Raw genomic sequence first — 24,754 nt, 5'->3', positions numbered from 1 at the left:
CTGGATATTTCAAAAATTACACCTTTCACCTATTTGATCTTAGGGTCAAAAACGCTGGATTTCAACTCAAAAATGTGGGAGGTGGTACACTGCTTTTCAAAATTATTTTGGTGGTTTATATCCAAAATGCCTTAGAAAGGAGAAAGGCTGACTCTATAACATGCTAAGCACCCCAGTCAGGGAAGTCGGGAAGCCGGCCGCAGGACCTGTGCTCACGGCAGGTCACCACTCCCGCCACCGCCACCTCGGCTCCGCGCCACAGAGGGCGTGCCGTTGGCTCAACACCCACAATACCCACGAGTTTCACATCACCGCGCTGTCACCTGAAACAGACAACACTGTCTGTCAAGGACAACCAAACAAGCAACACCTAGTGAAACGGAAACAGGAAGACATGAGGAGCCACCTGTGCCGCACTCGGAGAGACTGGTGAGCGAGCTCTGGGGAGCCCTGCCCAAGGAAGCAGGAGGACAGACACGGCCTGAGCGCAGAGAGGACAAACAACCGGAAATCAGTTAAAAATGAGATTCAGAAAAGCGGAGATGGGAAACCAACACAGAGAAAAACACAACCTCCCAAAACTGGCTTCAGAAGCACAAAGAAAACCTCAATAGATTCATAGTAATGATTTTAGGAACAGAATCAATAGTCTAAAATTCTCCTCCTACCCCCAAAAGGAAAGAAAAAAGACCATTTCTCAGAAGAGAGGTGCCACTAGCAGACCAGGCAACCTCCTGCCAACAGCTGGGGAGACAGCAGGTGCAGCCCATCCCAAGGAGGCCGCCGCCCCAACACGCGGGCAGCAGGGACACAGGGAAAGGCCAAACTCACTTGCAAACACACACACAAAACTGAAACAAAACAAGTCCATCTGGGTATAAAATGACCCCACCCACCACGAGCAAGTGGGTCTGTCCCAGGAAGGCAAAGTAGTGGTCTTGAGATTCCAAGTCCTATAAAGAGAACTCACAGACCAACGGATAAGAGGGCAGACTGTGATTATCTCAAAAAATGTGGAAAAGCAACAGGTGAACCACGAGGCACAACTCACACCGAGGAGCGAGGGTCCTGCCAGCAGGGCTGGACCCGAGACCCAGAGCGACAGGCGCAGGGGGAGATGCTGCTCGAGACCAGAACCCACCTGAGCGTGCCCGCCCTCCCCGCTCCCACGAGAACTGTAGAGGATGCTCTTTTGGTTTTTTTTTAAGATTTCATTTACTTATTTGCCAGAGAGAGCGAGCAAGCGCAAGAGACCGCACAAGCAGGGGGAGCAGCAGAGGGAGAAGCAGGCTCCCCGCCGAGCAAGGAGCCAATGCGGGACTCAATCCCAGGACCCTGGGATCATGACCTGAACCGAAAGCAGACCCCTCACCGACTGAGCCACGCAGGTGTCCCTACAGAGGATATTCTTGCCAATGGAAACGAGAGGAAAATTTAAGGACTGGATGTGGACAGCCTTCATGGGGGGAGAAAAGTATAAAACATTACTGAGCGACCTCAAAGATTTAAATAAGAGACACTCAACACTAAGTAGGATTAGCAAGAAAAAGACGAGACATAAAAAGTATACAAATCGCTTGCAAATTGGTCTGTAGATTCCATGGAATTTCCGAATTCCCAAGAAGGGCTGCCAAGAAACCTGACAAGATGACTCTAAAACTTACACAAAGGGACCGCAGGTGAGCAAGAACCACACGTGTGCGAAGAAGCTGCTAGGGCCGCAGGAGGCCAAGGAAGCTGGCCCGTGGCTGGAAGAGCAATTACAGACCTCTAGGAAAGGAGAAATCGCTCAGTAAATGGTGAGAGAGAAAAATGGTTATCCACACCGAAAAATTAAAGAAACTCATCCCCAAGTGACTGAAGACATGGACGTGAGGGACACAGATTCAACAAGTGACCAAGGCCTTGACACACACGCTGGGACACTTTGGGGAACGGTGGCCCGCCCTGGGGGCTGACCCCGAGCAGGGAGGCCAACCACAGCCAAGACATAGCCATTAAATCGAGAGAAACTGGTCGGCACTGAGGCCTGAGGAGATGGCGGGACACGGACAGGGAAGGCCATTTGAAAGCTTTCAGAAGAACATCCTGAGGCCTTCAGGGAAAGGAAGGATTATTTAAGCAAGATACGACAAGCACCAACCATAAAATAAAGCAAATACAAACCCGTGGGCAATAAAAGGCAAACTCTTGTGAAGTGCCAGCACCAAGGCAAAGATGTCCACTCCCACCCTATCAAATCAACTCTGGGCTGGCAGTCCTGGCCCGCCCCGGGCCTGGATAAAAGACAGGAAAAACGAACGGACAGAAAAGCCCACCCACACCATCATTTCCTCACATACTGTCCACAAAAATAATCTAATAAAGTACAATGCATTGTATCAATCTAAAAAAAAACCTGCATCTCTACAAATAGAAAAAAAAAAAAAAACAACTTGAAAAAACACACTACTTACAATACTCCATTTTTTATGAGAACACCACGAACTTTTGCAAGACCTGAAAACAGCCCCCACGCGCAGCGAGGCGGGGCTGCTCGTGTTTACGCAGCAGCCATGCCGTGGAGTCCAGGCTTCCCACAGGGATACGGCCTTCACGAGAAGTAGGCCTGGGCCCGCATGTGGGGAGAGCAACCCAACAAAGGGTCAGCCCTATGCAGATCAGGGCTCTGTAGGGACACCACGTGCTTGTCAGGCAGGGCGGCCAGAGGTGCAGGGATGGGGCTTGAGTGCTGGAAGCTGTGGGGTCAGAACTGGGCCGCTGGCCGGCCGTGGTGGGGAAGACACAAAACCAGACAGAAGGGCTACGGACTGCTGGAGGAGATACGGGAGAGCGGCAAGACCGCGGGGGAGGAGGGACAGAGGCGGCCTGAGACCAGACCCAGGACGCACATGCCGCACAGGAAAACACAGTAAAATGAACAAAGTTCCGTTCATCAAGACACCAGGACATTATGGTTGTGTTAAGAATTCTTACCTGTTCTCAGGGGCGCCTGGGTGGCTCAGTCAGTTAGGTGTCTGCCTTCAGCTCGGGTCATGGTCTTGGGGTCCTGGGATCGAGTCCCACATCTGGCTCCCTGCTCAGTGGGGAGTCTGCTTCTCTCTCCCTCTCTCTCTCTCAAATAAGTAAGTAAAAGAATTCTTACCTGTTCTCTACACAGACCTGCTACTGGACGAGATGAGGACAGAAAGAAAGGGACAGGCAAGGGAGACCTCCAGGTGCAGTAACTGTTGGAGGGGGCTCCGGATTTCCAAAGCTGGAGTCTTTTTACAGACATAATTACAAACGAGATGAGAAGCCGAGGGGAGGAGACACGCATGCGATGAGCACAGAAGAGCCACCTCGCCACGCACGCTCGAGGCGGGGGCCTCCTCAGCCACAGGGACACGCACACCGCCGCCCCCGCCCCAGGCTGCAACTGAGACACACCAGCTCGTGCTGAGGGCAGCACGCCAGGACCCAAGAACACCCAGCTCTGAAGCGAGCCAGGGAAACTCCCACACGAGCAGCATGGTCCTCTGCAATGCCACCGGCCCACCTCCAGACCAACGGCAACACCAGGAGACGCGACACGTGACAGCACGGTCCTCAAGGTCAGTGCGTAACCAGCAGCAGACCGTGTGCGCCCAAGTGCTGAGAAACCAGAATATGAACTGGAGGAACCCACCCCAATTCACGAGTGGCTGCTGTGAGGGGTGGGCTAACGGGACTGGAGGGGCCCAAAAGGGACTTGGCAGCGCTCCTTTAGCGTTCAGCATCACCTCTGAAGAGTGGGATTTTAGATCCCATCCTCCCTTCGTAACACCTTCTCAAGTGTCCCGAGTCTTTATGATGGGTACAACTCGCTTCTGGAACAGCTCAAAGGTCAGATGAGGTCAGGGTGGCAAGCGTGAAATCCAAGCCCTGCGACCTGAAAAGGCCAGAATCTGCCTTGGGAGGGATGTGGTTGTGCACACGGCTCCCAGGAGTTTGATGCAGGTCACGTCCCCTCCACACCTTCTCAGGACTCCAATCACGGAACAGAGAGGTGGCTGGGGCACGTATGTCACCCAAGACAAGGCGGCTGCCTGCAGCTACCTAACCAAGGGCCGAGTTCCCTGAGGTCAGGTCGACAACGACAGCCAGCTGGGCCACCAGATGCTCACCTCCCACCTGTCCAGGTCCTACTGCAAAGCACAAGGAGAGGAGAAGGGAAAGATCCCGCTGAGGAGAAACTGGAGGGAGGGCTAAGGTGGACACCCGTTTACAGCCCTCTCAGGGAAGAGAACCCACAGGCGGGACACCTAGGCCACTGTGAAAAGGAGTCAGGTCGCCGCACAGCCTCCAAGGTTCTCCCAGACCGTGGGCTGGAAGCCGGGAGAACACAAACGCAGAAATTGTCCCACGGAGGCGCCAGTAACACTGTGGTCACCAGGGAGTGGGGAATGTCGCTCCCTCCAGGCAGGGGACACATGGCACCTCTCTGGACACCAGACAAACCCAAAACAAGGCTCACTCTGCTAGGGTAGAAGGGGCTGTCTTCTCCAAAACTGGCCCACTTGGGAGTAGCTCTGGAAGCGTCCAGATCCCAGCAGGATCACCCAACAGGACAGGTCCCGAATGGAGGCCCTGCTTCACCGCTGCTCACCCAGAGGTCGGTCCCATCCTAGGAGATGTGCGGGGGGACACGTGGGCCTACTCCATGTGCCAGGCAAATGGGATGGCACATTAGTAAGAGATGACTCGGTAAAGACGATTTGGGCGTTTCTCTCCTTATTTTTGCAACATTTTATAAATTTAGAGTTATTTCCAGATAAAAAATTGAAATAATTACCCTCAACCCGGGCTTATGGAAGGCATTCCCTCGTGACGCCTCCAACAGCGCTCCAACACCGTCAGTCCGTCTACCGTGGCGGGCAAGTACGGGCTCCAAGTGCACAGCACACAGATTTTGCCCCTCATCAGCCCAGGTAACACCGAGGCGGGAGCAGTGGTGAGACGGTGTGGCAATTACCCACTGCCAGGATTACAGAAAACTTCTAGTAAGTTTCAATCCTCTTTCTGCCAAAATAAGCAAATACAATGAATATAAACAGAAATGACAGAATTCACTACTCTGGCAGGTTCTTCCCATGGACTGAGCACCTGGGAAGCTCGGGGGAGAGACCCAGATCCAGTGGGACGGTGAGGATGCAGGCGTGCTGAGCACAGCGGCTCCCTGCAGAGACCACTACCCACTAGAGCACCCCGGGGGGAGGGGTCCGACGGTGGGAGGGGCCGCACCAGGCACGGGCCGAGGTGCCCTGATGCTTTGCGTGACCGTGGCCATGGCCCGTGGCCCACGGCACCGCACTCACAAACGCTATGTTTCGCTCACTAAGCTTGCTAAGCTCAACACTGGGAGGAGCCGGCGACACACACACCGTGAGGCGCCCAGGTTCCCCAGCTCTCGTTCTCTTCACCTCGGCTCTCTGGTCAAAACAAATCTGCTCGCCAGCTGCAACGTACCCTGCGCCTCGTACCCTGCGCCTCCCCGGCCCCCCCCCACCTCCCCCAGCCTCCCGGGAAGAGAGCCCTGGAGGGCTGCACGGTCTGCGGAGGACACACTCCCAGGATGAGAACCCCAGCCCCTCGACCTGAATTCAAACCAAGGAAAGCAGAGGTCAGGGTAGGTGGGAATGAGAATATTCCAAGAGCACTTGGAAGCCCACACTCCAGTACTTTCTAAATGGCTGGACACAAACACTAGCAGCTTGCTTTTCCACAGAACACACAACTCACAACCTGCAGGTTTACTTCTCGGTTTGGTTTTTAACGCTTCTTTCCAAAGCAGCCGCTGCTTTAGACCCTACACAGGCCCTTCCCTGAGGACCCCACGCCGGCAAGGGCGCCACATTCAGATGGCAGCAAACACAGGGCCCACGCAGCTGTGGGGTGGCCAGAGCTCCCACCTTGCCAGAAGGGCCAAGCCAGCGCTCCTCTCCTTTCCCCAAACCACAGCCCTACAGAGCTTTTCTCAATTATAGTCAAATTAACTGCCAGAAACATGGCAAAAAAGACATACGAAGCTCAAGTCCAGACTTTTTGCAGTTATATTCAACAAGCGTAAGATTTCTCTGTCAAATGGCTACTAAGGACTCAGTCTCCCATGTCTGTCCAATCTGGCGTCTGGTCAGCAGGAGGGCACCTACCAGGGATGCCCGAGTTAACTGAGCTGTGGACCCAATCCTCCATCTCATCGTTAGCTAACAACTTATTAGGTGTGCACGCACCCTGAGCCACGCACACATAAATGGCCCAAGCGTCTGGGTACCAGGCTGGTATCCAGACCAACAAAGCGAATCAGCCTCTGTTCATTAGAGGCCATTCTCCTCCACAAATAAAGAGCAGCACCCAGCAAAGAGCAACAAAAGAGAGAGCTCTGGGGCTCTGGGGCAACTCTACTCCAAGGCAACTAGAAAGCTACAACTCTCCGAGTCCTTCCTTCTGGCCTGTCACCCTCTCTCCAGTGCCCACCTCGACTGGTCTCTCCCCACCCACCCCCCACCAAGAAGCAGCACGGAACGATGAGGAACCAGAGAAGGGTCTCATCAGAAGAGCAGCTACTCAAGAAAAGGCACCACTCAGAACAGAAAAAGGCCTCTAACAGCACAAAGCGTTGATTTTTCCTGGAAGGCAAGCAAAAAGGGAGGAGATGGGATTTCCTCTCTCTAGACTTGACTTTTTCTATCTGCTGCAGTTTCATATCGTTTCTATGTTAGAAAAATATTGTGATGAAAGTCAGTGATGGAGACAAGACAGACAAGGACGGGCACAACTCAGACCTTGGAACAACACTTGAAGAACTCTGTGGCTGCCGGCCACACTGACGGCGGGACCCTCCCAGGCAGAGCGCGAAGCAGCGCAAGGACCCCGCCAGACTCCACTCAGCCCACCCGAGGCAGAGCACAGTACTCCACCCATCCACCCTCCACTGGCGCCTCCCGCACGCTCCGTAGGAGCAGGGCCCCCAGACCAGACACACCTCAGGCCACGGCTTCAGGGTACTAAGAGTAGTGGCTGGCAAGCCCGGGCCACCGGCCCTGACAACCCACAGGGTGGTCCAACCACGACTACCCACTGGCTAAGGGTGGCTGGGAGATCTAAAACATCGAGGTCTCCCAAAGTCTGGGCAACCCAGACGGCACGGCCACAAACCCTTACCCAGGTCCATCTTTGGTCTCTGCTCCAAAGTGAAGTAATAGTTTATTTCTAAACTAGAAGAAGAAAAAACCAAACACGGGCCAGACGACACCTTCGGTACGCGGTTCAGCTACGTCACCTGCTCTGAAGTACTCAGGTGCAAAGCACGAGTTTTCTTCTCAGTCAGGCCTGGTCACCGGAGACCTGTGAGTGCCCACGTTCTCCAGCTGGAAATGCTTTTTCCTGCAAATGGCCTAGCAGCCCCCAGCCCAGTCCCTCGTCAGCACCCTCGTCGGAAGCATGTAACCACATGGTGCTGGGCACAGAGAAGCGAGCACATTGCACGTCTGGCTTCTCAGTTTGTTAGGTCGCGTTTTTTTCCCTTCAGTTACTTAGGGTACAGTAGAGCTAAAGTTTTAGGGCTCTTCAACAGAAGCTCTTGATGCAAATCTCACGCTTTCTGCCCCACAGGTAGAAATGCAAGTAAAACTATCTTTTAAAAAGTCTAGCTGACTGATCTGCGCAGAGACACCCTGGTTCTGACGGTGTTTTTTTCTGGATACGAGGGACGAGCACTTTTACTCGCTTCTGTCTGAATTTACTGATTCTATAACGAGTATGTACTGCTCCACAAAATTTCATTTGCAGAAAAAAGTCATACTTCTAATTCTTTTTTTTTTTAAAGATTCATTTATTCTAGAGAGAGAAATTGTGTGCATGGTAGGAGGGGAACAGGAAGGGAAGCAGACTCCCTGCTGAGCATGCAGCCCGATGCGGACCCGGATCCCAGGACCCTGAGATTATGACCTGAGCCGAAATCAAGAGTCGGACGCTTAACCAACTGAGCCACCCGGGAGCCCCTACTTCTAATTCTTCAGAGATGCCAAGTGCTTACTCTCTCGGGAGAAGACAGTCTTCTACCTGACACATCCCACGACATCTTACAACCTCCTGAGCGAGCCTGACGCAACTCGTGACATGTTAAAACCAAACTACACTGTTCAAACACAACGAACAGGTAGGCATGAATTCCTACATCACAGACACACAAGAAAACAACACGAAACGTTAATATTCGATACGTTTAAGATAACTTTTACTTCTCAGTCATTAAAATATCCCGCAAGTCTGTCACTCAGTCTGTAAGACGAGCAGGTTCTCTTTCCAGGGGACACACTTGCGTCCAGGCCCCTGCAGGTAGTAAGGCACAAGCTGCTCCCAGGAGCACACAGCGATGTGCACCTCAACCTCACCGTCTCAGGGCCGTCTCCTGCACAAACTGCCTGAAAGCCCCACGCTCATCCTCAAAGCTCAACAAGCGTGTGAGTGAGCGTCCGCTCTCCCACACTCAGGCTCCGCTATCAGAGCATGAAGTCACTCCCTCACCTTCCCAACAAAATACGAAGAGGAAGTCAGCCGTGGCAGGAACAGGCGGAGAGGAGGAGACAAGTTCAGGGGCAAGAGCAGACACAGCTGGATGGGGACTGGCCCCGGGGACATGTGTAAGAGCAAGGCAGGGCCTCACCCCACCACTGCAGCCCCCTCCCACACGGCAGACTCCCCACCACCACGGAGAACCCTCCGGACCACTGTGGCCCCACCACCCCTGTGGACCCCCCACCACCACCACTGCAGACCCCCCACCACTGTGGACCCCACCACCACCACTGTGAACCCCCACTACCCCTGTGGACCCCCCCCACCACCACCACTGCAGACCCCCCACCCCTGTGGACCCCACCACCACCACGGTGAACCCTCCGGACCACTGAGGCCCCCCCCACCACAACCACAGTGGGCCCCATCCCCCCAGTCACTGTGGACCTCCCCCCCACCACCATCGCTGTGGATTGCTCTAAGTTGGAGAGCCCTACGCTGACCAGGCAATATTCACACCATGAAGGAAAGGGTCAGGAAACCCAGAAAGGCTGTCACACAACAGGAAGGAGACCAGCGGCCTCCGTCTACAAAGTTCCTGGCAGCCCCGCTCTGATCTCCACTCGTCACTTACCCTCCCCTTCATTTTACAAGAAATTATTCTTAAAATGCCACAAGGCTCCCAAAGTTGGTGGAGGAGCAGAGCGAGGAACAGCATTTTATCACGTCGAAGGTGGTGGCGCCAGGGCCCCAAACCCTAATTCCTGCAGTCGGAAGCTATGGGCTCCGAGGTCCTTGCAGCTCAGGGGAGAAAGGACCATTAGAAAGCCAGGTCAACAGAAAGCTCCAAGATCCCCAGCTGGCACCCCGCCCCCCGTCCCAGGCTCCCCCTCCATCCCACGCTTGCGTGCACTCACCTCTGAGGGGGGATGTAGGGAGCACACACAGGCGGCAGGGCCGCACAGGGCTCACTCAGTGTCTTCTTAGCCTTTTTTGCTTTCTTCCTGACCTTGGACGTGGACCTGACCGCTTTGACAGAGCTCTCTTTTCGACAGACACCGTTTTTCATTTCGACATCCCCATAAATGTTCAGAGGCCTCCGTGTACAGCCCGGGGGCGTGTGGACGTCACAGTAAGCGGTCTTTCTGACGGAGAAGGTCGTGGCACCGCCAGTGAGTTCTTTCACGGGCTCCATCTTCATGTAGAGGCCTGCCTTCTGGGCACACGTCACGTGGAAGGCGGTGTAGCAGTTCGCCTTGTGGCACTGGATACAGGCACCCACGCCCTTCTGCTTACAGAGGTAGCACGTCAGTTTCCACCTGGCTGGAGGGATGTTCCTCACGCCATCGATGGGCTCAATGAACACCGTGTTGGCAAAGCCAACCTCCGGGATCCACAGGGCACACACCACATGGCCCCAGCGGTCGTCATCTGTCTTTTTGAAGGCACCTCCCTTGTTTGGGCAGAGCACGCAGTCGGCGGGCCGGGCCCGGGACTGCAGGCAGTGTCGGCAGAGCCACTGGCCCTCGGGGATGTAGGGCACCCCGTAGCACTCCTGGTGCACTGCCAGGTTGCACATGTCACAGAAGAGAATCACGTTGCTGTTCTGGCACTCGCCGTCCATGCAGATACAGCACACGGCGTCCTCGTCGATCAGGGACTGCTGCTCCCCCTGCTTCTGGTTCTCGCAGTAGGACTCCTTTTCGAAGCGGTCCATCAAGAACTCAAACACGCTCTGTGACACGGCCGAGACGCAGTCACCCTTCCGCTTCTCGTTAACTATCTCCAGCCAGGCGTAGTCCTCCTCGTCCATGTCATACTCCACCTCGTTGTCCAGCTCCTCGGCCGACTTCTCGATGAACTTATAGTACACCGGAGGCCGCCTCGGGGCGGAGGGCGGGCTGTACTCCACGATCCGCACCTTGGGCTCAGGAAGCGCACTGGCCGACGCCAGCGGGCCGTGGGCACTGGGGAGGGCTTCATGTTTCTTTTTGACTCTGTTGTTTTTGTGGCGCTTAGTTCGTAAGCACACTGGGGGCCTCTCACTGTTCTCCTTATTGCTGTTGCACTCGCTCAGTTCTTGAGCAGTGAGGTCATCTTCTAATATGATCTCCAGGGGATCAAAAATGCTGATCCTGTGCAGGCGCCCCTCGATCTCGATCTCCACCATCCTCTGGGCTTGCGCGTAGGTCAGAGTCTCTCGCGTGGGGGAGTGCTTAGTACTGCACGGGGAGGAAGGGTGCCTCGCTGCAGCGCCGCGATGACATCGTCCTTTCCTCCTCATTTGGTACTGACTCCCTAAAACAGAGGCAGAGATAAAGTTAACTCCCTGCGGAAGACACAAGACAAGAAAACCACCAAACACGCTGGGGGCAGAGCGAACCAACCAACTCAATCTAAATCAAAATGAAACTCCCAGCTAACATCGCTCCAAGGTTTCCAAAACCACTCATCCCAGGACTCACGATCAAATTTCATGGACTGCCTGGACCAGAAGGCGCAAGAAACAGCAAGGAGTGGCCTTTGAGAGGCACAAGTCCCTCTAGGCCACTCTGATTCCCACGGCTCGCCAGTCACCGTCCTGGACCACGCTAACAGGTCACCAAGATGACTGCAGCATCCCTCCTGAGGGGTCCCAGCCCTGAGCCCAAGAAAGCCCACACACAGGGCTGGACTCCAGCAAGCATGGAGGTCACGACAGCAACGCGAGCATGCTCAGTGGCTGCCCACTCCTGGCCAACACCCCCCTTAACCAGCTCTTCCCCTGCCCTGCTGCTGCCCAGGAATGCCCCTGCAGCCCCAGGGCAACACCCCTGCCAGCTGCCAGAAGCCTTGGCGGTCTGACCACAGTGGTCCATCCTCTCCGTCAACACGGCCTCCACACCATGTTGGGGCACAGGGCCACTAAGACATGCCAGGGCCAAAGTGGGGAGGCCCATACGGGTCTGGGGAGCAGTCTTTACCCCCAGGAGGCCCAACCCGGCTTCCAGAGGGCGTCAGCAGCGACCACCCCAGAAACCCCCACAGCGCAGCCAACCTGCCCCTTCCCCCCAGGGGTACTTCTCAGCTGCTGGTGAGACTGTGGGGCCGGCTGTGCCTTCCTCCTCATCACGTACAACCAGACGACACGTGCAACGGTCCTCGGAGGGCATCTCTGCTCACCCCCCACAGTGAACGCCACCCCTGACCGCCACACACCACCGCAGGGCCCCCGCCCTGGGGTTGCCAGCAGTGGTTCAGGTGCCTGATAGCCTGGCCACAGACGTTTACAAGAATTTGCTCTTTTCAGACCTCCACCATCTAACTCAGTAACGGAATCTATTTTCAGTCTCCTTCACATGAAGACTCCTGACTCTGGACCACCAGCCGTCAAGCAAGATGTCACCCTAGGAGCTGATAATGAGGACCACTGACTCCTCCCTCCAAACCACCACATTTTACTGATAGGAAGCAAGATATCTTTTAAGAGACTGGCTCACAAATGAACGTTCCAAGCTGGAGCCCAGGCCCACTGTATATGTGGGGTGCCAAGACTAGGGAGCCCCCAGGAGCCTGAATCACAGCCTCACAACAACCCAGCTGGTCTTGGGGAAAAGCCCTCAAAGAGCACTTGGTAAGTCCTGAGAGGCAATCCCAGCAGACCCTAAATGCACTTTTTAAGCAGACTTCAGATTTTTCTTCTCCTTTTGTCAAATAGGAATCCATGTTTTATGTTGAAACTTAACAGGAATTCCCTGTAAAACCAAGCACAGAAAACACTGTGGCCAGCCGGAACCCAACTCACCTGCATGTCAGGAGTGTCCAGGTGCCCACTCAGCCCTGGACCACCCTGGACTGCCAGAATGGGCAGCCAAGCCCCCAGCCAGCCAGCCCTGGACCAGCAATCCCTTGTGAAGGGAGCTGGGTGCACCCCAAGGGTGTCAGCACCACAGCCTGCAAGGAGGGGACCCTAATGCACCCAGGGACAACGTCACATGTTGCTCCTGAGATGGGGCAGGAGCGACAATTGGCTACTCACCAGGTTCAAAGCAAACATGTAATTTTCTCCTCTAGCCACAGCACCAAGTAGCTCTAACTATAACCAGCCTTCAAAACCCACACTCTCCCAATGGGCTCTTCAGCCACTTTCGACAAGAAGTTCATCTAACACTTACTGGTCAAGGCAGGTCTATAATCTGAACATGTAACTGTGCTGGGGAAAGGGCGTTTAGGAGCACAGAGTGACCGACCGGCTCCTGTCCCATAGACTCCCTACACCCACTGACTGCAACTGGCCACGAGGCCCCATCCACACTGGGCGCTTCCCTAGAGCAGCAAGCATTCCCACTGGGAGGTGGTCAGCAAGGACAATAAGCCAGCCCTTCCAGCAATAATTCAGTTACATCCACGCAGAAACGCCGAGTGAGCCACAAGAGAGGAAGCCCGCACACCAACGATCAGCTCACGTTTTCAATCAGTTCATTTCCTGCCTGGCTGGGGACAAGTCACATCCACTACCCCAGCCTCTGCTGCCAACGGCACTCGGCTCACAGGCTCACAGGCTTGCGGGAGGACCGCCTGAGCCCCCGTGCTGCGTTCGGTGCCCGGCAGAGCAGCTTCGGAAATGCCACCCTGACTCGACGCGGGCCCAAGCACCGGTGAAATTTCTGGACTGATGAAAACGTTCTCGATGGGCGTGGCGGTTTCCTGGGCGCACAGACTTGTGTCAAAACTCAACTGTGCCCTCACAGCAGTGGGCACACTGCTCTACACTCCGCCTCGGTAAAGCTGCTGCTTCTAAAAGGGGCAGCCAAGCGCGAGCGGAGCGCGTTTCCCACCGACTCTGCGCGGCGCCTGCCCGTGCCCGGCCACCCACCTACCACCAGCCGGCGAGCGCCAGATCCGCGAGGCTTGCCCAAGGCTCTCGGTTAGGAAACGTTTAAAGTCCGGCCCTACTGCAGGGAGTTTCCTGTCTTGGCAAAACAAACCGAGTGTATCTGTTACATAATGCGACCCGCTCGGGCACAATGAACGCTCCGGTCCGCGTTACCACGCCGTCTCTGAGGCAGAGGCCCGCGGTCGAGACGCGCGGCCGCTCCCCCAGCCCTTCCTGCAGCCAGTCACCGCGGCGGCCGGCACAGGGGGGCCGGGCGGGGACGAGCGCGGCCTCCCGGACACCCGGGCCCCGACGCCGCGGCTCCCCGGCCTCCCCGGCCTCCCCGACACCGCGGCCTCCTCGACACCCCGGCTCCTCGGTCTCCCTCCTCGGTCACCCCGATCCCCGATCTCCCCGCCCGGCCTCCCCGACACGCCGGCTCCCCGACACCCCGGCTTCCCCGATCCCCGATCTCCCACCCCGGCCTACCCTGCCTCCCCGATCTCCCTGACTCCCTGGTCTCAACACCCCGGCTCCCTGGCCTCCCCGCCCGGCCTCCCCGACACCCCGGCTTCCACAGCCTGGTCTCTTCGCCACCTCCGCCTCCTCCCGCCCGGCCCGACCTCCCAGCCACCCCGGCCGCCCTCAGGCCGCCCACCCGCCCGCCCGCGGACAATGCGCCGCCCGCCGCGGCCGCCAAACATGGCGTCGTCACAGGCACCCGAGAGGCCGGCGGGCGAGGCGGCGGCGGCGGCGGCGGCGGCGGCGGCCCCGGCCCGGCCCGGCCCCCGCCCACTCACCTTCGGGGCCGCGGCCGCGGGAGCCCGGCGGCGGGCGCGGAGGCCGGCGCGGCCGAGGCGGCGCTAATGGCGCCCGCGGCTCCTCCGCCAACGGCCGCGCAGGCCCGGCCCGCCGCCGCTCTGGGCGCGGGCTCCTGTCGGCGGCGCCCGGCCCGGCTCGGCTCGGCGGCCGCGGGCTCGCGGGCTCTCGGGCTCTCGCAGGCGGCGGCGGGCGGCGCGGAGCCCGGCGGGGAGGCCCGGCGCGGAGGCCCGGCCGGCGGTGGCGGCGGCGGGCGCGGGGAGCGGGCGCGGGCGCGGGGAGGATCGGACGCCCGGGCCGGCTCGTTCGCTCGCTCGCTCCCCAGCGAAGCAAACAATGCGGCGAGCGCTCCGCCCGGCGCGCTGCGTGCGAGACGCGCCCCGCCCGCCGCCGCCATGACGCGCGCCGCCGGGGGAGGGGCGGGCTGAGGGGCGCCGGCGAGGAGGGGGCGACCGGACCGGGGGGCGGGGGAGGACGGTGCGCCGGGACCCTGGGTCGGGGGCCGGGGGCCTCAGGGGGAGGGCTGGGGATCCTGGGCCGGGGACCGCAGGGGGGGCCGGGGGCCTCAGGGAGAGGGCTGGGACCCTGGGCCGGGGGCTTCGGGGGAGGGCCCTGGGCCCAGGGTCTGAAGGGGAGAGCCGGGGACCTCAAGGGGGGGCGGAGACCCTGGGCCGGCGGTCTGAGGGGGAGGGCCGCGGACCAGGGGGCCTCAGGGCAGGGCCAGGACCCAGTGCCAGGGGGCCTAAGTTGGGGCCCGGGGGCCTCAGGGGGAGGCCGGGGCCTGAGTGGGGGCCAAGGGCCCAAGGGGGTGTGCGGGGACCCTGGGGAGGGACGGGATGTGCGGACTGAGGGCGCCACAGGACACTGGGCTGAGGGCCAGAGAGGGCGACTGGACTAAGGGTCGCCAGCCGGGGGAGAGGGCTAACCTGAAGTGGGGACAGGACACTGGGCAGGGGAGGGAGGAGGATTCCCAAGATAAAGGCCACCAGACTGGGGGTGCTGGTTGGGGAGAGGTGAACCCCAGGTGTCCAGGGAGAAGCCTAGATAGGTTCCTCGGTTTCCTGGTTAGCACAGTGACCTTGAAGGAGGGCTGGGGCCCTGGGGGAAAGGAGCTGGCAGGTGGCCCCTCCTTGTGGCAGCCTGAGAGGCTCCTCAGGGAGAGAAGGGACACACCTCCCCCCAGGGCAGAGGCTAGGTCCTTCTGAGCTGGTAAGATCTTCTCCTTATATGGGCAGACAGGGCAGAGTCCATTGCCCGGGACCCTCCAGCTAAGGCCTTACTTGAAGTGGGCGGGCTCTGACATCCCAAACCTCTCAGTGGGAGCTAGAGCCCACCAGCCTTTTGCTGACCAGTGCTTGTGCTTCTCTGCCCCATTCTATGGATTGAGAAGTGAAGGCGTGGAGGGTGGTCTAGGATTGCAGCCACAGTCCCCCCTTGAAGCTGGTGCCCCCTCCAGACACATGCTTGGCCCAGCATGGCGGCCCCAAGCACATCTGCACCAGACCCCGGAGCTGCAAGTGTGTCCTCTGCTCTGCAGACACCTACTGATGAGAATCGGAACTCGCCAGGGCACCCAGTAGTAGAGGACAAGCGGGCTGGGCCGGCCACATGCAAAGCCACAACCTGGAGGATCTCACGACAGGGAGCAAAAGTAAGAGGCTCCTGAAAAACAAGATGAGAACCAGGACACCCTTCTTCACAGTACAGGAGAGGGAGGGTGGCTTCTTAAATGACAGAAGGAATGCCCAGGAGGAGTGAAGAAAAGACACACACCTAGTCATGTCAGAGTGACATTCTGGAATTCCAAGGATAAAGAGATGAGCTCAACAACCTTCCGGGAAGAAGGGTCTTCTTTAATCAGACTGAATCTGATTGTCACTTGGCAAAGAAGCAGTTGTCAAAATTCTAAGAATTGAACCAAGAATTCCATATATAGTGAAACTCATTCATGACACAGCAAAAATAAAGGTGTCTTCACAGTCTGTAAACATCGAAGTTTACTGCATACAAAGTCTCTAGAAAAATGCTGAAAGATAGACTAAGGCAAAATGAAAAGTATCCAAGAGTAAGACATGGATGCCAGCAAAGAAAATCAAACAACAACTTGAGAGAAAACCCTGGATGAGCCCAATACGGCATATGGCAAGGGGAGGTGACAGCAGGAAAGAAAAAGCACACTAAAGTTCTCGTACTATTAGAGGATTTTAAAATTGTTAGAAAGAAGTTGGGGGAAAACTGAAGAAAAAGCAGAAAACAGAAAAAGATAAATGTATGATAAATAAGGACTATAATGTGAAATGACAGGAAGAAATTCAAGCATTTGCATAATCACAAACACAACTGAATTAAATTCATCTATTAAAAGAGACTCTCAAAATGGCATATATCATTACTATTTACAAAAAAAAAAAAGATCTAAAAATGTCACAGAGAGATTGAAAATAAAAGGATGGAAACTTTTGTTCCTCATGAGACTGTAAAGAAGATGGACAAACACCTACACTGGAAGATATCTGCAACATGTATACCTTGCAAATGATTAGTGTCCAGAATCCTTTCAAATCCATCAGAAAAAGACAAGCCAATAGAATGATGGGCCAAGTCCATACCCGGGCTCTTTGTAGAAAAGAACATGGAAGGGCCAGTAACCTCACCAGTAACTTTAGAAATGCAAACTAAAATCACACGAAATGAGCACAAACGTTCAAGTCAAACCCAGTGACGACAGGAAGGTGGGTCAACTGAAATACGCATATTCTGCTGGCTGGAATGTCCTGCGGTACAATTATCTCGGTAGTAATAAGGCATTACCCGGTAGAGCTGGACGTGTGTATCAGTTGTCTATTGCTGCGTAACAGACTACGTGCAAAACTTTGTAGCTCAAAACAGCAATAATTGTTCCTTTTGCACAGGGATCTCCTATTTGGGCAGGATTCAGCAAGCACGGCTTGTCTACTCCACACTTCCCCACCTGGGGTCTCCCTACTGGGGGCTGGAGGGCCCACATCCAAGATGGTGCACTCATGTGGCTGGTAGGCTGGTTCCAGCTGTGGACTGAGTGGGATGGTGTCCAAGTTCCAAGAGAACCAGGTGGGAACTGTATCACTTCTCATATTGTGGTCCCAGAAGTCACAAAGCATCACTTGTGCTCCAGCCTGTCCAGATTAGAGAGATGAGACACCGACCTCTGCCCTCTGTGGAGACAAGTGTCAAAGTCACATTTTAAGAGGAAGGAACATGTGGTATGGGAGAAGTTGTGGCCACTTGGAGAAAATGCAAGCTGCCACATGTGCACACCGATTCCCAGCTCTAGGGTTAAGCTGATACGTACTCCTAGATCCATTCCATCCCTGAACATAACACCAAAGAAACCTGTACTGGTTCATAGGGAGATGTGCATCAGTGTTCAAGACAGCAGTGTTTGTTTTTGTTTGTTTGTTTTAAGATTTTATTTATTTGACAGAGATAGAGACAGCCAGCGAGAGAGGGAACACAAGCAGGGGGAGTGGGAGAGGAAGAAGCAGGCTCATAGCGGAGGAGCCTGATGTGGGGCTCGATCCCACAACGCCGGGACCACGCCCTGAGCCGAAGCCAGACGCTTAACCGCTGTGCCACCCAGGCGCCCCAAGACAGCAGTGTTTTTAATAGCAGAATGCTGAGAGGAAAAAATACTTTCAATGTCTTTGGACAATAAAATGAATAAAGTGAGGTGCATCCATACAACGGTTGGATAACACACAACAGCTGAAATGAATGGTTGTACCACTTGGAGCCATGTGGCCGAATCTTAGACACAATACTGAACGGCAGTAACTCAAGACTGTAATATAAAGCGTGATTCCATGTACACTCAACAGAGTGAGCTAGGAAATACACGTGTAAGTATGTACACACACCTCGTATCTTTTTTTTGATATCTGTTAATAAAGCTTAAGCTCATACAGACAGCTCCAATTCCGATCCAACAGATCTCATTCTACCCTCTCTCTGTAGAACTCTTGAAACAGTGGAAAGCCTCTGTGCATTCACCTGGTAGCTCGCTCAGTCTCCACTGTGTGTTGAGGCTGTACCAGCCAGAAAGTTAACCCAAGACCTCAACCACCACCCCGTACCCCGCCTCCATTAAGAAGTACCTCCAAAAGATGTCCAGATGAGAGCTTGGGCCTGACAGAGGCAAGGAGAGGGCATCAGTGTTCTTTTGTCATGTTCTATTTTTCTAGCAGAAGTCAGATGAAGTCCTTTTTCTTTGTGTTTGATCTAGCTCTAACCTTTGATCTAGTATATTGTGCTTCCATAAACAAACACAACATTCTTTAAATGGTATTCTCACTTCAGAATTCAGGGGAAAAAAATCATTTTTGCTGACTCTTTTAATAGAAATTTAGTTATTTGCAGAGTTTCAATAGAAATCAGTCCTCTTTTTTACCAAAATAGAATCAGAGAAATTGTGCAACCAAGACCTGATGTGGGTGTCACATTTGAGACTACATTCAGTGTGACCCACCCACCTTAGGAACGAGGGTTGTAGCATCTGTGTTGAATCAATGCCCACAGAGCCCTCAGACCCACCCTATTCAGGTACCTGTCCCGTGGTATGCCCGACCTTCATCCTACAAGCAGTAAGGAAGCAAGAACTGTGCCAGGCACCATGGTCCTTGAGAAGAGAGGGACGTACCCACCTGTACAGGTGCTGCAAAGAAATCAGAGGGAGGTTAGTTTGGTTCTGTTTCCTAATTAGGAATAAAAGAGCAAATGAAAGAAATCTCAGGCATAAGAGAGGCTCAACCCCACATTCCTTATGATGACATCTCCAAACAGAAGTTGATTTTCTGGACTTGATCATTGGGTAGTACCACATGACTCAGATGGGCCAGCCCAACAAGGAGGCTCATACAGGTTAATTACCACTTCTACAGCACCTTTGTAGATGAATCAGTTCCCAACATAGGAAGACCCAGCTTTCTGCGGTCAAGAATAACCTTTGTAGATAATTTATCATCATAAGGAGGGGTTGATAAAAATTTTCCAAAACTTAAGAATGCGTCAAAGGGGGCACCTGGGTGGCTCAGTCGGTTAAGTCCCAACCCTTCATTTCAGCTCAGGTCATGATCTCAGGGTTGTGAGATCGAGCCCCGTGTTGGGCTCTGTGCTCAGCCCAGGAATCTGCTTGTCCCTCTCTCTCTTTTCTCCTCCCCACCCCCCCCCATGCTCACACTCTCTTCCCCTCTTTCTCAAATAAATAGAATCTTAAAAAAAAAAAAAAGAATGGGTAAAGGGATGGTAGTGGGTCCTTTGGTGGGAGGCTAAATATTATCTAGCAGACCTGCCAAGAGGATTTTTTTTATTCTCAAGAGTGTGCACCTGTTTCACTGCTATTTACTATTAATTATTATTTTTTTTTACAAATCATTAAGGGTAGACTTCAACTTGTAGGAAACAGCTAGATAAAATGACCCCTGTCTGATAGCAATGCACATGAATTTTGTCCAGTAGTAAGTGACAGAAATTATTTCTGTCTGGTTAAAGAAATTACAATTGGAAGAGGTTGCCATTTTATGGCCCTGTAGATCATTACCCAGTTTTAATCTAAATTACCAGGCTTGCTCAAGCAGGCTTGTCTTCAGCCACCACCAATACTCCCTTCAGTCTTCAGTCTTTTTTAAGATTTTATTCATTTGAGAGAGAGCGCACAAACAGACGAGGGAGAAGCAGACTCCCCACTGAGCAGGGAGCCTAACATGGGGCTTGATCCCAGGACCCGGGATCATGAACTGAGCCAAAAGCAGATGCTTCACCAACTGAGCCATCCAGGTGCCCCATCTTTGGTCTTTTGAACCAACCTTACCATCAAGCTGGTTTCCTCATAATTATTTAAATAAGTCTTGGACACATCCTCACTTTAGAGCTGTAGAGTCATATTTTTAACTTTTTGAAAATAATGTCTTGATAGTTCCTACATCTAGCTGCCTCTCAGCATCCCTGTACAATGTCTAATAGGCATCTCAAACTCTACATGCCTGATACTCAGCTCCTGGCCTTCATCCCCAAACCTCTCTTCTGTTGCCTTCCTCATCTGTTATGTGTTGAATTGTGTCCCCCAAAATATGTTGACATCTTAATCCCCAGTAGCTGTGAATTGGATCTCACGTGGAAATAGGTCTTTACAGATGGTCAAGATAAGATGAGGTCATTGGGGTGGGTCCTTATCCCACAACTGGTGTCCAGGGAAATTTAGGCACAGACACACAGACCACGAGTAGTCCACATGGACGGAAGCAGAGATTGGAGGGATGCAGGTACAAGCCCAAGGAAAGCTCTCCGCCAGAAGCTGGCAGAGACAGGAGATGATCCTGCCTTACGGGTTTCAGAGGGAGTGCTGGCCTCTAAGCTATGAGACAATACATTTCTGTTATTTTAAGTCACCCAGTTTGTGGCCAGTTTGTTATGGCAGCCGTAGGGTACTAATCCACCTTTTCAGTAAATGGTAACTTCATGTTTCCTGGGTAAGCCCATCAGATCCATCAGCAAATCTTTTTGGCTCCCCCTTCAAACTGTGTCCAGCCCTGTGTCACCACTTCCTCTGCTACTACCCCAGAGCCAGTCACTATTATCTCACACCTAGATTATCTCAGTATCTTGACTAGTCTCTGTTTCACCTGGGAAACTGTATACTTTTTCTCGACACAGCAGCCCAAATGATACTGCCACTTCTGGGCTCAGAACCTTCCAGTGGCTCCCCGTCTCTCTCAGAATAAAAGCCAAAGTCCTCAACGTAACAACGAAAAAACAAACAACCAGATTAAAAATGGGTAAAGGACTTGAATAGACAAAAAGACATACAAATGACCAATAAGCAAATGAGAAGATGTACAGCATCATTTATCATTTGGGACACGCAAATCAAAGCACAAAGAGATAGCACTTCACACCCACTAGGGTGGCTGGGATCAAAACGTCAGATCGTAACAAGTGTTGGTGAGGATGTGGGGACGATGTTGCTGGAGGGAATGTAAAAAGGTGCAGCTGCTTTGGAAGACAGTTGGACAGTTTCCCAAAGTGTTAAACATAGAGTTACCATATGACCCAGAAATTCCGCTCCTGGTTATATACCCAAAGGAAATTAAAACACATGTCCACACAGAAACTTGTTCATGAAGATTCGTAGCAGATGATTTGTGATAGTTAATAAGTGAAGATAAACCAATGTCCATCGACTCATGAATAGCGAGTGCGACATATCCATGAATGGAACAAAAAGGGATGAAGTGCTGAAATGTACTACATGGAAGAGTCTAGAAAACATTATGCAAAGGGAAAGATGCCAATAGGCCACATACTGACTGATCCCGCGTACGTGAAATGTCCACAATAGGCAAATCTACAGACACAGAAAACGCCTCAGGGAAGGGAGAAATGGAGACATACTTCTAATGGGTATGGGACTTCTCTGGGGATGATGATGTTCTAAAATTGACTGTGGTGAGGGCTTCACAACCCTGTGCCTATACTAAAAACCACTGAGTCGTACATTTAACATGAGTGGAATTGTATAGTATATGAATGACATCTTAAGAAAGTTGTTGTAAAAATATATTGAAGAAATAATCACGTAAGTAAAAATAAAAAATAACACGAGAGACTTCTGGTTTAGAGTAGATGATGTGGACTCCTCTCTCCCTGCTCATCCAACTTTTAAAACCAGGAAACAATACAGCAGACAATTATAGAAAAATGGAGGGAGTCTGGCTGGGGACCCAGGATTGAGGAATAGCACAGAAGCCTGGAGTCTCCCATGCCCTACTCAGCAGAAGGCCGTCCAGGTCCAGCATCTCCAGACCAACCAGTGGCAGAAAGCAGCCCAGGCCCACCCTCTCCCCGCCCTCCCCCCAGCAGCTGAGGGGAGCCCAACTATCCTCCCCTGGGGGAACTGGCAGAGATTAGGAAGTACTCTCCATCCCACAGAACCATCCTTTCGCACAGCCACCTACCAGCTCTGCGGAGCCTAGGGAATCACCTCCATCCCCATAGACAGCACCAGCAGAATTAAGTGGGAGCTTCAGTGGTACCAGATGAAAAAAATAGACCAGAGTAGGAATGCAAGGGCTCTAAGAACTAAATTTCCTTTGGAACCACAACCCACAACAGTGGGCCAGGATGTTCTACACCCAAACAGGATGAATGCCTGCTGAAATAGAAGGTTTAAATGGGATTCAGAGTCTCCTAACATAATATCCAAGCTGTTTAGATTACAATTTTAAAAATCACTTGTCATACCAAGAACCAGGAAATCATACTTGAAATAAGAAAAAATAATCCACAAATGCCAACACAGAGATGAATCAGATGTTGGAATTACCTGATGGGGACTGTAAAGCAGCCATCACAAAAATGCTTCGACAACTAATTATAAATTACCCTAAAACACATGAGAAAATAGAAATTCTTAGAAACAAACAAAAAAACAAATGGAAGTTACAGGACTGAAAAATACACCAAAGTAAGAAACTCACTGTACAGAGGTTCAACAGCGTAATGAATATGACAGAAGAAAGAATCCATGAACCAGAAGATACAACAACAGAAATTACCCAATCAGAGCGATAGAGAGAAAAGAGGTTGAAGAAAAAATAACAAAGCCCCAGGAACACATGGGACTATAAAAAAAAAAATCTAACATTTGTATCATTGGACCCCAGAAAGAGAAGAAAGGGTCTGAAGCTGAAACAATATTTGAAGAGCTAATGGCAGAAACTTCCCAAATTTGGCACATTCCAGTAGCTGGGCAAATCTCAAGATAAACTCAAAGAAATCTGTGCCATACACAATAATTAAATTTCTGAAAACTAACAGCAATGAAAAAATCTTGAAAGCAGAGAGAAACAGCACATTGCCTATAAGAGTAGAACAATGGGAATAACGGTGGGTTTCTCTCGGAAACCACAGAGGCTGGAGGAAGTGGCACATTTCTCAAGTGCTGAGAGGAAAGAGCTCTAGATTATGAATTCTGACTCAGGTGAAAACATGCTTCAGGAATGAAAGTGAAATAAAAACATTCTCAGACAACGAAAACCAAAAGAACTTAAGCCCTGCAGAACTACCCTTAAAGAACACATAAAGGAAATTCTCCAAAGAGAAAAGAAATGAAAACAGAAGGCTTAGAACTTCAGGGAGGAAAGAAAAGCAAAGGAGTGAGCGAAACAGAGGTGAGTGTAGTGGATCATCCTTCTCGTGAGTTTCTTAAATTATATGGCATGGCTGACACAAAACTTGTGACTGTCTGATGTGGCACTAAGTTTATATAGGAAATAACGTAAACGATTATATATGTTTTTAAGTGGGGATGGTAAAGGGAGCTACGTGGAAGTGAGGTTTCTATGCTTCACTCCAAGTGCTAAAATGGAGGCAGTGGCCTGTGTGCTATAATACTAAGAGAGCCCCTGAGAAAGCTACACAAACCGTTATGCTCAAAAACACATAAAAAAAACTGAAGCAGAATTCTAAACAACGTTCAGGTATCCCGCAGGAAGATAGGAAAAGAGAAAGAGATGAATAGGAAAGAGAGGGAATAAACAGAAAACAAATAATAAAATGGCTGACTTAAGCCCTGATATATGAAAAAAAATAACATAAATGGTCTAAGCATACTGATTAAAACCACAGATTGTCAGAATGGATTAAAAAAATACAGCCCCCCTGGGATGTCTGGCTGGCTCAGTCAGTTGAGCATGCAACTCTCAATCTCAGGGTCATGAGTTCAAGCCCCATGTTGGTCATGGAGCCTACTTAAAAAAAATACAACCCAACTATGTGCTGTCTCCAGGAAACTCACTTCAAACATAATGACGTATCGGTTAAAAATAAAAGAATGCAAAAAGATATATAACACAAATATTAGTAAACATGTAGGAGTGGCCATGGTACATTATTTATTATGCACTACAATATATACAGTATGCTATGTTATCATTTATTATACTATATATTAAAGTTGGATAAACTAGACTTGAGAGCAAAGAAAATTACTAGGAACAAAAAGGAACATTACATAAGATAAAGGGACCGATCCGTCTGGAAGACACAGTGATCTTAAATGTGTATGCATCAAACAACAGAGTTTAAAAATACATAAAGCAAAACATTACAGAGTTAAAAGGAGGAAAATGCACCTAAAATTACAAAAAACAAAATTACAGTCACGGACTTGCACACCCTACTCCCGGCAACTGATAGAACTAGGAGACAGAAAGTCAACAAAGATGGAGAACTCTATGCCACCAGAGACCAATGGGATCTAAACATTCATATGGCACTCCACCGAACAACGACAGAATACACATCCTTTTCAAGCACTCATGCAATATTAACCAAGCTAGACCACATCCTGGGTCACAAAACAAACCTCAACAAATTTAAAAGAATTTAAATCATACAGAGTATGTTCTCTAATTATAACAGAATCAAACTAGAAATCAACAGCAGAAAGACCACAGTTTCCAAATACTTGGAAACTAAACAGCAAACTTCTAAATAAGGAGGAAAGCT

The 24,754-nt window shown here is 52.1% G+C and overlaps 1 protein-coding gene across 8 annotated transcripts in view; it reads right to left on the bottom strand.

The window, feature by feature from the left end:
- Positions 1-14,464, bottom strand: part of BRD1 (bromodomain containing 1) — a 42,990-nt gene extending 28,526 nt beyond the window's left edge. For 7 of the 8 annotated variants that reach the window (XR_015727060.1, XM_045815444.2, XM_087868602.1 and 4 more), the window contains exons 1-2: positions 14,194-14,322; positions 9,456-10,836 (exon numbers count right to left, since the gene is read on the bottom strand). Coding sequence is in view for 7 of the 8 variants with exons in the window: in XM_045815444.2 (XP_045671400.1) it covers positions 9,456-10,822 (1,367 nt within the window). In the remaining variant the exon portion in view is untranslated. Of the gene's footprint in view, positions 1-9,455; positions 10,837-14,193 lie in introns of all 8 variants that reach the window. The other variant, XM_087868600.1, reaches the window with a different exon arrangement.
- Positions 14,465-24,754: the final 10,290 nt, after the last annotated feature.

This window comes from Ursus americanus, chromosome 17, assembly GCF_024610735.1.
Source record: "Ursus americanus isolate L20-20 chromosome 17, mUrsAme1.1.p, whole genome shotgun sequence".
In the NCBI taxonomy this organism is placed as follows: domain Eukaryota; kingdom Metazoa; phylum Chordata; class Mammalia; order Carnivora; family Ursidae; genus Ursus; species Ursus americanus.
Note: the sequence above shows the minus strand (reverse complement) of the source record. Positions and strands in the feature narration are given on the sequence as shown.